Source organism: Mustela erminea, chromosome 14 (genome assembly GCF_009829155.1).
Source record: "Mustela erminea isolate mMusErm1 chromosome 14, mMusErm1.Pri, whole genome shotgun sequence".
NCBI lineage: Eukaryota > Metazoa > Chordata > Mammalia > Carnivora > Mustelidae > Mustela > Mustela erminea.
The window spans coordinates 58,721,688-58,735,655 of NC_045627.1; the positions used below are offsets into that span (position 1 = coordinate 58,721,688).

Below are 13,968 nucleotides of genomic sequence, written 5' to 3' on the forward strand. Positions count from 1 at the left end.
ATATCTTCCAGGTTCTTATTCATGCTATATATTGCTTGGATTAATATATATTTTAAGAACCTATAAAGTTCCCTCTTAAACAAAATGAGGATGAGAGGAAACCCAAGTTTCTCAAGACAATATTTTGTCTTAGATTCTCTCACATAATTTACTCAATATGTTTACTATGTTGGCAATTACAAGAATTTTTGTTAGTTTTGTTTTGATAACAAAAAATCAGCTGTTGAGATTATTGATATGTTAACATTACATTTGTTTTCCTCTGACCGTCTTCATTTTTCTCCGTCATTTCCTATTCCAATTTCTGGTATATGCACACAATCCTAATGCCAGGTATAAGCAAATAGTTCTCAGTATGGAGAACAACGAAAAGAAAAGTGCATTCGTTATCCATACTTGTTAGCAAAGTGGAGATTATATGGTTCATTGCTACCTGACATCCTTGTTCCTGCTGAAGAAGTCAGTGGAGAAGGAAGTATTCTTTTACATTTGGGTGGACTGGGGTCAATGCCTCTCTAAAAAATAGGGTGCTAGTACTCTGCACTGGCACTCAAAAATTTATAAAAAAGCTATTGGGATTTTTTTTTTTTTTTTTTTGGATGGGAGCAAGAAAACAAGGTCTTCAAACTGTTAGTTGCCTCAATTATCGACTACTAATTAACTGTTCTGGTCATCACCAAAACAGTTCACTAGGCTCATCACCTTTGGCTTTTAAGAAACCAAGTCCATTGCCAAGTGGCTACTCCAGTTCATTCTGCTTCAGAAATTCTGCACCCTGTCTTGTCTCAGCTCTGCTGAGTGACTTACCTTCCACTTCCCCACCAGAGGCAGCAATCTTAGAGAGGTGTAGGTATGTGGTTCCAACGACATCATTTTTAGTGAGACGGTCCCTGTGTGAAAGAACAGGTGAAGGCCTCTATCCAGGAATATATCCCCTCACTCAACAACAATCAGGTGGAGCTGGAAAAGTCCCTAGACCTCAGAAATCGTCCTGTCCCGTGGGCCTTAAGCTCTACTGTACGTTGAGAATCACCTGGAAACCCCAGCTCTCCTCTCCTCTCCAAGCTTTGGATTTAATAAAGGCAGGAGTGGAGAACAGGAATCTGCATTTACACAAGTATATATTGCAACTGATTCTGATACAGATGGCCCTCCAACCACCCACTGAGAAACGTGAATCGGACAAATCATTCCAGCTATGGAAACTAAGGTTTGTACATAGAGGTCAAGGGATTTGCCTCTAGCCACTCAACACAGTTGCCATAAAATGAGTGAATCAGGGTGCCTGGCTGGTTCAGCCAGTTAAACGTCTGCCTTTGGCTAAGGTCATGATCCCACGGTCCTGGGATAGAGTCCCACATCGGGCTCCCTGCTTGGTGGGAAGCCTGCTTCTCCCTCTCCCACTCCCCCTGCTCGTTTCCCTCTTTCACTGTCTCTCTGTCAAATGCATAAATAAAATCTTTGAAAAAAATTAAAAAATTAAAAAAAAAATAAAACCTCTTAAAAATGAATAAATCAATTGCACACACATTATACAACAAGTGTAATATCACATTACATAGGATAAGGGCATGTATCTTATTTTATCATGTTCACATGAATTACTCGGATGGTTTAATGACTACAACGGCCTATATCTAAGGGCCCTTCAGAGGGAGAAAATCTCTTTCTAATTCAAGTACTGACTGTGGAACAGAGGCTGGGCAGCTGAGGGCAGCTGCTTCCCCAGAACCTAAATCTTATCTGTGTAGTAGAGACAAGTATTCCCGCTACAAGTATACACAACTGTATTCATCTTTCCACAGATTTCACAGTTTGCAAGGCTAACCCATGAAGTGGTTTCTGGCTGGGCAAATGATAGGTATAAAAAAATAAGGTTTCTATTAATAACATCTCTCTGCTTAACTCATCCTTTTCTTTATTCTGTATAGTGGGATGCCCACTCTGAAATCAAAGACCCTGTGGGAGAGAGGAAAGATTCAGTATTTGGGGGAAAGGTTATACTACAGTGTAATATTATTATACTGTATTATAGGAATATCCTATGTTCCCTATGATATTATACAATGTATAGTATAATGAGATTATAGAAAATGACTAACAAAAGAGTGTGCATTAGAAAAAATTATTATTTAAGGATATTAAGCCACACACATGGGTCCTGAGTCTTTTCTGCTCATCCAAAAGGATCTAGATTACATTTAAAGAATTCTTAGCTTCCCGTCAGTTGTGCAAACACCCTGCAGTATGTAACTTAAGATCTGGATCCAAGGATTCCTTCAACAGGGCCTCTCTCTGTCTCCTAGTCCACACTATTGCTTCAGAGAGGGCAGACTGGATCAGAAGGTGACCCCATGTACAGTGACCACAAGCAAGTCTGGGATGGCTCCATCCACAATCAACTCACTGCAAAGCTAAGCCAGAGTTGTCACCTCAACTAGACAGGCCCACACGCCTTTCCTGAGCACTCTTAAGGTCCATGGAGCACCTTCTGAATGTTGCCTGAGAGTCTCAAGTGCTTAGATCAAGCTAATGCTCACCAGAAGGGGGGTTTTTTGCCCTTAAAACCCCTCTATGACCCTCAATAAATGGTGATGCTAACAAAATGAGACTCCCTGCCCTTCTCCCAAAGTGCCCCATTGCCATAGTACCAAGAGGGTGCTAACACAAGAGCCAGATACGTTCTGCCAAAAGAAAAACCCTGGCGGGGCACCTGGGTGGCTCAGTGGTTTGGGCTGCTGCCTTCGGCTCGGGTCATGATCTCAGGGTCCTGGGATCGAGCCCCGCATCGGGCTCTCTGCTCCGCAGGAAGCCTGCTTCCCTCTCTCTCTCTCTCTCTCTGCTTGCCTCTCTGCCTGCTTGTGATCTCTGTCTGTCAAATAAATAAATAAAATCTTTAAAAAAAAAAAAAAAGAAAAAAAGAAAAACCCTGGAGACAGGCAGACTGGATGGGGGCCCAACTCTGTCTCTAACCATCTTGGTGACTGAGCGAGTCACCTGACCTCTCAGGGCCTTGATATCTTCATCTGTAAAATGAACGAATCGTAGTCTCCAACCCATAGTGATACTAAGTGGGATACTGCAGTTAAAGCACGTGGCACAGCACTGAGTAGTGCTCCAAAAATGGAAGCCAATGCCAGAAGAAATGCTGGTCATAAACAGGAGAATGGCATTTGCCATTTCCACTCTCAAGGAGGTAAGGACTGATGACTGAATGTCTCCTCCAACTAGAACGTTACACAAGGATGTCCTTACTATGGTTGTCCTCACTAGGAGGACGGTCTAGTTAGAATTCCATCCGAATCTTTCAATGAGTGTTCTTTGCATCAATCAAATAGGTAGCTTTGTCTATTTTCCTTTCTAAACATAACAGAATAGCTGGTGGAATGTTCTGGTGATTCTTCTCAGGGAATGGTTTGCTCCATTTCTGAAGTCTGTTTTGGACAGCCTAAGATACTATTTAAATCCTCGATTTCTTATCTTGGGGCATTTTCAGATCATATTCTCTTTTGTTTATGAGCGACTGAACCAAGATACACAAAGGTTTTCTGCAACAATACCATTATCAATTTTTTTTTTTTTTTAAGAAAAACAGCCAATTCCAGGAGCAATTTATCACCTCCCTCTGGAAGAAAAAGAAACAGACTGAAAAGTAAGAGTCAGTCTAGCTAGAGTAATACTCCTCAACATCCAAACATTCAATTCTTTAATTTTGAGTTAGACACAAGTTTATTTTTTTAACTCACCAGTCATATATCGTTAGTTTTATTTTTTCACACACTGAAGGAAACTGTTAAAAAGAAAGAGAACAAAGCAGTTATTTCTCAGCTTACTCATTAACTATTAAAGTATATAGTCTTACTTTTTCAGAAAGGAAAAAAAAAGTCAAACCTTGATCTGAAGATTAACGACTTGATTCCACTCGGGGTTTGCATTTTTCTCAATTATATTTGTGCAAACCTGTAAAATCATCAGAACAGAACGAGAGGTAGTCACGAGTCTAATTTCCATAGATTCACAACATAAGCATCCTAGATTAGGACTCGAACAGTTTACTTCCCAACTATGTACTTAGTAGCCTGGTTGAAGCTTAATTCACTTCCAACTATTTGGTAAGTAGAACATGGCTTTAGTGTTAATCTTCGCTCCTTCTGTGCACTAAAAGTTAGTTATCAATTGACAGGTTTCTAACTTTGGATTAGCAAAACAAAGAAAGAGTTAATGTTTCTTGAGCACTTTTTTTTTTTTTTTAAGATTTTATTTGACAGAGAGAGACACAGCAAGAAGGGAACACAAGCAGGGGGAGAAGGAGAAGCAGGCTTCTTGCTGAGCAGGGAGCCCGATACAGGGCTCGATCCCAAGAACCTGGGATCATGACCCGAGCCGAAGGCAGAGGCTCAACGACTGAGTAACCCCCAGGCGCCCCTCTTGAGCACTTATTAAACACCAAGAAGCACTTCCTCGTTAGCGTGTGCACATGGGTCTTTTGATACTGCCCACCAGCCCTGTTCCCCAAACCAGCTCCTGTCAAGCAAGACCAGTCAGCCACATCTCTCTCCCCCTCGCATGCCTCACCCAATCTGCTAGTAAATCCTGACACCCCAACTTCCTGCAGAGGCTGATCCTCCCCATCCGGTCCTGGCTGACACCTGCCCTTGGCTCCTGTCTGACGCAGGTGTCCTCTCTGGCCTCCTTGTGTTCACGGCACTCCCTGTGTAGCAGTCTCGGTGAGCTCTCCAAGCATGCTCAGATTAAGGTCCAGACCCTATTCTGGCTGATAAAACCCTGCCTGCCCATCTCCCCCCACGCCGAATCTGACTTCATCTCTTTGATTCCCCTGGCTTGTTGCCCTACAGCTGCACTATCACTCCAAATGCACTATCACTCCAAATGCGTCTTCTCCTTGGGGCCTTTACATCTTGCCCTTCTCTCTGCCTGGAAGCCCTCCCCGCCTCCCTCCCCCAGACCTCACATCATCCAGGCCTCTGCGCCAATGTCCCTTCCTCAAAGGTGTCCCAGCTGACAACCTAGTGAAAACCCACCCCTCCAACCCTTTGTAGCAATCACGCCTTGCCTCCCGCTCTGCGAAGGACTGAGCACATCTGAAATCATTAAACCCCTTGTCTGCTTGTTAACTGCTGTTCCTTCTACTACACAGGAAGCCCCAGGAAAGCAATGACTGTCTTGCTGACTTCTCTAACCCCAGCCTAAGGGGCAGTATTGGTATTTAGTAGGCTCCCAATAATTACTTCTCTAATTAATTAACCCTTATCACAATCCTAGGAGAGTATTATTATCCTGATTTATAGTTCAGGAAATTGACATTGAGGCTGAGGAATTTGCCTTTACTGCCTCTGGAGAGGGCTAAAGTCTGAATTTAAATCTCCCTCCAGAACTGAAGGCTTCTCCACCCATCCCCACCACCGACTCCCCTAGGAAATGAAACCTCGCTTTCATAACTAAATGGTTCAACTATACAGAATATGCTACCTCTTCACCTACAGCTGTCCATGATGCGGTGCTATTCTACTACAGAAGCCCGCTCTCCCATCTTTGAGCATCTTTGTAAGTAAAAGTGGGGTTTACAGAAATGCCTGCACCAAGAGTCCCCTGGCTCTTCCCAGGGGACAGAGATGGGGCTCCCCTGACTGTTATCTGGTTTCGGCAGCTCACTGGGACCAGAAGTGAGAAACCTGAAGGGAGTGAGTGGTGGGCAGTGAAGGGCCATATCCTTCAATTATTTACTAGGGATCATTGTTGCCAGACAGAGAACTCGCCTTAGATTAAGACAACACTTGGACGTGACAAATAATCCAAATAATTCAGTGATCGTGTTCATGTTCTTTATGCCAAAGATCAAACGTTCTCCCTGGAGTCCTGTATACTTCCCACTCCAAAGTAAACCCGTGGAGAAGTCTGCATTTTCCGACTCAGATAATCTACGTTTGTGCAGACTTCCCAAATCATCAGGGGGTTACTTTAACAAAGAGTAAACAGGGATTCACTCCAAGGAAAGCATGGTGATTTAAATACTTATTCCTAGAAGGGTCTGCATTTAGATCACATACAAACCTTTTTTCCAGCAAAGGAAACTTCTACAAAAGGGTCCACTAGGTTTTTTTTATCTGCATTGCCTCCAAATATTTCCTTTACCGTCTGTGAGAAGGCATCATCCACTAGAAAGCAATGTGTCACACAGCAGAAATTAAATTCTATTTTCTTAAAAGGATAGAAATCACTCAGCAAAATTAATGGTTTCCTCCTGTACACGAAGACAGTTGCAACAAGGATAGTTCTCAAAAGTGGCAAGAACTAAGAGCATTGTACCGCGGAGATCTTGTCCTCTGAGCTGAGAAAGAAAGGTGTTCTCCCCACAAAGCAGAAACAAAACAAAACAAAACAAAACAAAAAAACCCAGGAGCTTCTTGAAAAATAAACCAGTAAATTATTGTATTGAAAAATCAGTCACTTGTTGAGGGGAAAACTAGAATAAAAACAGTCCATCCAGATAGGGTAAGAGGTGATTTAAAACTCAGCCTAGTGTCAACTTGGAAAAGGCTCTTCAGGTCAAAATAAAGTAAGCCTAGTCTGATTTTTTTCAGAGACATTCAAGGAACTCTGGCATCATCACAAATAACAAAACCAGAAATAATGCATTTAAGCAACTATAAACAGCATATCTCTCTGTTTTAACAAACTCAGAAGTGAGCTGGAATCAACAAACAGGTTGTATAATGGGAGGTTTAATGTATTTACTTCATTCAAGATATTCCTGAGGAGAGAAGAGGGAAGCGTTATAGGGTGTTAAACAAGAGAGGGAGCGGGTTCCCAGGGAAAGGGGCAAATCCTGAAGAGATCCATGGCCCCTAGATGGAGTGCTGCCTCCTGGGGCTTGGGGGAGGGGGCCCATGTCCGGGGGCCCAGCAGGAAGCAGACGGGCTGCAGGGCAGAAGGACGCTGGGTCCCTAGCAATGACACAGCAGCGTCTGGACCAGTCTCTGAGTAAAACCACCATAACTGATTCTCTTAAATGCATCCAATATCTTGTTATCTGTACCTCATAACAGAGTATCGACAGAGGACTAGTTATTGGCACTCAACGACTCTTGGCTCAGCCATTTTTAAGAATTCAATAACAAACGCAAACATTCGTTGTTCCCCAAATTTCGTATTTTCCCTTGGGATGAAAGAAGTTGGAAGTGCTGCCTGCTGGCCTCTCTTCAGCGTCCTCCAGAATAAGGAGACGTACAACACTGAAGAGGGAAGAGACCGAGCAAGACGGGCCAAAGGCTTAATAAGGAACGTGGATCAGTGACCAGCTGGCTGCCCCATTAACCTGGCCAGGAAGTTTCCATGGGGCCAGAATGAAAGAAGAGAAGTCCATGAAGGCCTTCGAAAAGAAAAACGTATGACAGGCAGACACATCACTATTCGGACTATGACGTTGACCCATGTGGTCATGCAGATAACTGGTCATCGGGGGGAGGGTGAAGTCCATACGTACTCTGGGGGATGTCCTCTGCTCGGTAGATTTTAAGCAAGAAGGTCACCCACCGGAGGGCGACGCCAGCAGGGAGCAACAAATTACTCTCCACGTCGTCGCTGTCATTATCACGCTCTCGCTTCTCGCTCTGTTGGGGAGACACGATTACACATGAGATACAGAGAAAAGCAGCAAACTGTCGCTTATAAAATGAAATCGACTGGAATTGTTTCCATTAGGATTTCCTGTGCTTCAGGCTTAAGAGTTCAGCCATCGATGTGACCTTGAAATTGGTCTGCAAAATCTAAGCTCCTAAGTTTCTTCAATGGATACACCACAAGAAAATAACATGACCTTTTGTAATATTATAAACACTAAATGGGACAGAGCTAGTTCCTAGAGTTTTTCCCCATTTCTCCTGGGCACTTCCTGTTCTTCCAGTCTGCTGTCCAGCCTCCTAGAAGGCCGACTGTCCCTCTTGGTAGCAATGCCTGATTCTGCAAGTGAGGCACACTCTGTAGGCACAGTCTGAAACCATGCCATTTGCATTTGGATGCAAAGGAGTCTTGAAAACACATACGTCTTTACTGAATGAAAAACGCACTCATGGACACCAGGAAGGAGTCCAAGTGAGCTACAATAGCTCTGTCATGAAGAAAACAACAGCTTCCAAAAAGTAGGAGAAGCTGGAAGGTTGGGGTTATTGATAGGAAGCTGTGTCGCTTTTCACAACTACTGATGCCCCACTTGCATATTAACTCTTGGTCCCCTTTCTTAGGGAGAAAATGTACAAGGTCAAGAACACAGGGGCTCACAGGAGGCTCATCTCCGGTTCCCAGGACGAACATGCTGACTTTCATGTAACCTTTAGCACCCGAGCTGGAATCTTCGGGGTCATTGAGAAGAAGCCATTTTCTCATGACAGCATGACCTAAAATAAGGATTAAAAAAAGGACAGGGACACTCTGAAGATAAGCTGACAGGTCTGTGATTGCCTCTGCTGTAAGATAAACAATCACTTCCTCTGAAGCATCATAATGACACCAAGCTTGCCAGATGAGTCTCTGTATCAGTGTTCTCTGCTTTGCACTAACCCCCCACCCCACCCCGCCACCCTAATCCTGCCCTGGGGTCACTCAAACAAGGCTCTCTAAGCTCTACTCACTAGACTTATTAATTTTATTTTGATAAAGTCAAAACACAAAACAGAGAAGTTACCTACTTGTGAACCTTACGATAATACCGATAATACCATTACGATAATACCATTAGATTAAAAAAAGATATCCATATTAACCTACTATTATTCATTCCTGCTAAGTATCCTTCCCCCTCCTCAATCAAGGAAAAAAATTTTATTCCTTTTTGGATTCCCTCAGATTTTCCTGATTCCCAGATTCTTCAAGTTCATGGGGAGAAAGAACATTACTTACCAGGTTCGTCATAGATGAATCCAACATCGATCTGGGAAAAGATAATTTAAAATAGCTCAAATAGATTTTAAAATCAGTGTAGTCATTTCAAAAAAACCATCATTACATTTAAATATAAGACACTTGACAACACTTCAATTTCTTTGAGAACAACACTTCCAGCTTACCCTCTCTGTATCCCCAGTGCCCTGCCTGACGTGTGGCACACAGAAGCTCCTCAATCAATCATTTCGAATGAATGAACTAACTAGTCTTAGAGCTGGGATGCACCATGGAAGTAGGATGACCAGTGTTGTCCCTGTTTGTTTGGAACTTTTCCCCGAGAACAGAAAGCCTCAGAATCTGTGAAATCCCTTAGGCCTGGGCAAACTTGGACTTTGGTCACCCTATGAGAATTCACCTGGCCCAATTTCCTATCCCATATTCCTCTTCCTTCTCCTCCAGCTAATGCTAGTGTTAATAAAACCATCGAATGGACAATTCGATGTGCCAAGCACTGTACCAGATATTTTATATACTCTATCCCACTTTGTCTTCACGATGACTCCATTTTGAGGAGGAAACTAAGGATCAGCGGGTATGTGACTAGTTGGAGGCACACAGGGCATGAACACACATGTGCCTGATCCAGATTCTTCTCTAGGACTTCTAGTGACTGGGAACCCCTTCCTTTGAGAGGCAGCCCATTCCACGTAGAATTGCTGGGAAGCACCCACCAAGTGTTTGTCTTTGATTCCAATGTGAATTACTTGGAAAAGCACCCTGATTCTCTTTCCTGTTTTGACTTGATTTTCCTAGTCCAGATTTACAATAATTGGCTTTGTAGATAGGGGAGGGGGGCTGTTGGTAAGTGGAGCTGGGGGACGAGCTTCTTGCCACTGTCGCAGGGCACTGGCTTCCATCCACAGCTGGAACTCGCAAGCGCCCTGATGTGGCAGCTTCCAGGCATTTGCTTTAAGGCCCAGTAAGCGGTGTACTTTAGAGGCTGACTAGATGCAGGCCAGAGGACACTCGACTGGTTTCTGGCCCCTGGGGCATTCACGTCCTTCTGGCACTGCATCCTCAGCAGAGACCATGATGTGAAGCCTTACATGTAGCTTTGGGATGTCATCAAGGTTGGACAGGCTGATAGCTGGCCAAGAACCTGACTCCTCATTATGAAAGTGCCCATCTAAGGTGAACGAAAGAGACAGCTGGCACCCACCTTAAATTCCCCCATCAGACAATCGGCCCGCAGGGAGTGGGAATTATAAACCTGGAAGGAAGAAGAGCCATGAGAAGGTTACTGGCTTTAGCTGGCGGTTAGAGAGCACGCCCAATTTCCTATCCCATATTCCTCTTCCTTCTCCTCCAGCTAATGCTAGTGTTAATAAAACCATCGAATGGACAATTCGATGTGCCTTACCCGAATGCTGATGATCTCATCCATCAGTTCAGAAGGGGTCATGTGGACGTTGTAGAAAAATAACTGTCAAAGCGGGGGAGAAGAATAATTGAATGTTAGCCGGGGTGGGCTCAGGTTTAGCGTGATCTAATGCTACAGTGTGGGAACCCTCCTAAAAAGTGACAAAACACAACCCCAAAAGGAAGTTTGACCATAAGAACACATTGCAGGGCCCTCAAAAAGGCCCCAAAGCTTAAGCTGCTTTGAGCTTCTTGGCAAACTCACCTTCGCATGTTGGAAAAAGGAAAAAATGGTTACGTAACAACTACAGTGTTTGTGTAATGAAATAGAACTGTTCATTTGCAGCCAGAAATATGCTAGCTAACCCACTTAAAAACCTAAGCTTATTTCATGCTTCAAGTCTCACTAAAACGGGGGCTTGGGTCTTGCATGACCTGGAAAGTTCAGTTGAATTCCTTATGATTGTCCTGAAAAAATTTTTTTAGCTTTTTTAAAAACACCTAGGATCCACTCAAAGATCTTACTACATTTAGTTGTTGTGTCTCTTTAGTGTCCTTCTTTTTTTAAGTCCTTTTTTTTTTTTTCCAGCTTGACTACAGTTTAATTAGAAACAACTATTTGGAGAATTATAAAAAATTAGCAATTAGATATTTTTATAAACCGATGTAACCCCTTGTAAGAGGTAAAGTTGAAAGAGGGTGTTTTAGTGAATTTTTATGGTCTTTTTCAGCTCTGTAAGTCCAAGACTGCATTTAATGGATGAGGGCAATCAATTGTGCACCTGACACTCTCTGAAGAGGCAAAACGTACTACAAAGAGTAACACATCATTAAATCTTCTGTTATCACAGAAATAAGCAAAACTTTTGAAATGTTCATTTCAGCTCTAGTAAAAAACTAGTTAAAAAAATAAAAAGAGTTCATTGTTCCCTGCTGGAATACAATGGAACAACTCCTGAAGGGCTCAACCTTCAGGGGCATGGGAAGATTTTACATTATCATCCCCAGCAGTCCCGCACTGGGCTTTTCTTCAGGCAAAGCTGGGAACCACATCCTGACACCTTCTGTAACCAAACAAACTCTTGTTACTTGGTTATTTTCAAGTTGAGAGGGAGAAAGAGAGTGACAGCAGGGTGGTGGGGGAGAGGGAAGGGGACAAAGATCCCAAGCCGACTCCCCACTGTGCGCAGAGCCCGCAGTCACAGGGCTCCGTTTCAGGTCCCTGAGATCATGACCTGAGCTGAAACCAAGAGCTGGACACCTAACCTACTGTGCCACCCACGCACCCCAGCTTTAGTTTCCCTTTTTTTTTTTTTTTTTTGTTTAAGATTTTATTTATTTATTTGACAGTCAGAGATCACAAGTAGGCAGAGAGGCAGGCAGAGAGAGAGGAGGAAGGGAAGCAGGCTCCCTGCTGAGCAGAGAGCCCTATGCAGAGCTGGATCATGACCTGAGGCGAAGGCAGAGGCTTAACCCACTGAGCCACCCAGGCACCCCTTTAGTTTCCTTTTATACAGAGCTGTGCTCCTGCCTATTTTTGTTATCGATTCATTTTCTCCTTTCAAGACCTGTTGTCTTCTGGAATACCCTACAATTTCGATTTGCGCTGAGTATTTTCTCACCATTAGATTCAAACTGGCCATGTGATAAGAAATGACACAGAGGATATTGGTTCTTCTATTATATCACATCAGGACACACACATCAGTTTGTCCTGTCACTGATGCTAACAAGTTCAATCACTTGGTTAAGAAGATGTAGTAAACTCAGAATTTTTTTTTTTTTTTTAGTGAATTCTTTTATTGATTCCTGAATTGATCTGCTTAGAGTCTCAGGTATTTGATTCTTCCCTCTTGCCCAGAGATCTAATCTCAAAAAAAATTCATTATGATGGGAAAATTCAAAAGGTGGAGATTCTCCCCAGGCTCCTCAGAATGTAGCTGAGTAAATATTCCTCCCACGTGGTAAATGCATCACACCGTAGCTGTCCAATCGCCCAGGAGCTTGTCCTCCCTGCAGTCCCATCTTCTCCTCCCCAGCAAACCCCTCCTCAGGCTCTTCCGAAATCCACTTCAAGTGCCCTCCCCACTCCCAGTGCACACCCATGTCCCTTGTCTGCTTTGACACGACCTAGCGACGTGTTGTTGTCTGCAGCTCATCCAAGGAGGAGAAGCGAGAAGAAGGCCCTTCCCAGAAGGCCCTTCTGTGAAGCTGGGCCAGGTTGAACAAAGGGTGAGAAACTGGGACACCAGAGAGAAGAAACCTGTTCTTCTGATGCACAAAAATAGGAAAAAGAATGAAAAGCTGGAACCGGGGCTGGGAACTCAGAGGAACGGTGACAGGAAACCATGGTAGGGAAGGCCTGGGCTCAGAGAACAGGACATGGGACTCACGCCTGAGGAATCTCAGAAATGCGTCTCCTCAGCAGAGCAAGGGCTTGGAAACCTCCCCAAACCTCATTTCTCCTCACAGCCCTGATGGTGGGGTTCTGTGGTATCTGAAGGACCATCAAGGTATTCAGCGCTTTTGAGGAGTGCTGGAGAAGAGGTCAGCGGAAGGACTGCATTCTCAGCGTGGGAGGGAAAAGAAAACCCTTTCTGCTCCCAGTTGCTTTCCTTTTACATACACTATTTTTATAGTCAGGTAGGTTTTGACACCTTTAAAGAGCCAGCCACTGCTGTCCCTGTGAAAACTGTAACCTCTGCCTTAGAGCTGTGACTGAACCTTGTGTATTTATTTATTTTTTTTCTTTCAGGAGGGTCCAGCATCAACTGGTCTTAACTGTGAAAATATGCTGACTGTGCTTTTTAAAAAAGTAGTGAAGCAACCACAGAAATGACTTAGGCATCCTTCAGAGACATCCTGCTGATCAGGAGCAAAGGCAGAAGTGGGGGACCTCAGGTGCCCCATCATTAGGGGTGCAGGGACCCATCGGGACAGGCAACATGAGGGGATTGTTGTAAAAACACCAGAAAGACCCTGGCAACTCTGAGAACCAGGCTGTGTGATTTTAAGACCCAGTGGTTCTTAAGGTGTTGAACGCTGGAACTTTGCCTTGTCTTTAGCAGACGCTGGCACCCGAGATCCCCCCGCACGTGGGACAGGGGAGAAGAGGGTGGAAGACAGGAAGGGGCATACAAACAGAACAGACCCCCTGAGCAGGAATCTGTATGACACCCATTTACCTCATCATAAAATGGGTTGTTCCCTCTCTTGATCCTCGTTCGGTGTGTCTGGCCACAGACATGGACCTTGACCACAGGCCTGATGTTGTTGCCACTTAACTGGCGGCCCTCGATAACTCGGACACGGATCTGCAAGGACAGGAGAGGGGGTCATTACTGATCCTTTCCCAGTGACGGGTCAACCCCTCTGCCTATAAGGATTGCTGAAACCTGACTGCCTGCACCCCTGCCCTGGCTGGGGTTCAGTGACTGGAGGTGGCCCCCCCAGCTCATTCCCAAGGTGAAGCTGGGGTTGGGTTGGAGAAAGCAAGCATGGTGGTGAGGTTGAAACAGTCCTGAGCTGGTCAGGGAAGGGTCAGCGGAGAGCAGGGGGTGGGGGGGGGTGTGGATAGGGGGAAGGAGGGGGAGGGGCTGCTCTGATCCCAGCCTCCCACCTGGTCTGCCTGAGCCTGGATGTAGTAAC

At 44.4% G+C, this 13,968-nt stretch overlaps 1 protein-coding gene across 6 annotated transcripts in view; it reads right to left on the bottom strand.

Moving 5' to 3' along the window:
- MYOF (myoferlin) overlaps positions 1-13,968 on the bottom strand; it is a 158,976-nt gene that overhangs the window by 81,860 nt on the left and 63,148 nt on the right. For all 6 annotated transcript variants that reach the window (XM_032314143.1, XM_032314140.1, XM_032314142.1 and 3 more), the window contains exons 7-16: positions 13,506-13,634; positions 10,322-10,384; positions 10,121-10,171; positions 8,917-8,947; positions 8,299-8,414; positions 7,505-7,631; positions 6,073-6,176; positions 3,892-3,960; positions 3,747-3,790; positions 808-890 (exon numbers count right to left, since the gene is read on the bottom strand). In XM_032314143.1, coding sequence (XP_032170034.1) covers positions 808-890; positions 3,747-3,790; positions 3,892-3,960; positions 6,073-6,176; positions 7,505-7,631; positions 8,299-8,414; positions 8,917-8,947; positions 10,121-10,171; positions 10,322-10,384; positions 13,506-13,634 — 817 coding nt within the window. The remainder of the gene's footprint in view (positions 1-807; positions 891-3,746; positions 3,791-3,891; positions 3,961-6,072; positions 6,177-7,504; positions 7,632-8,298; positions 8,415-8,916; positions 8,948-10,120; positions 10,172-10,321; positions 10,385-13,505; positions 13,635-13,968) is intronic.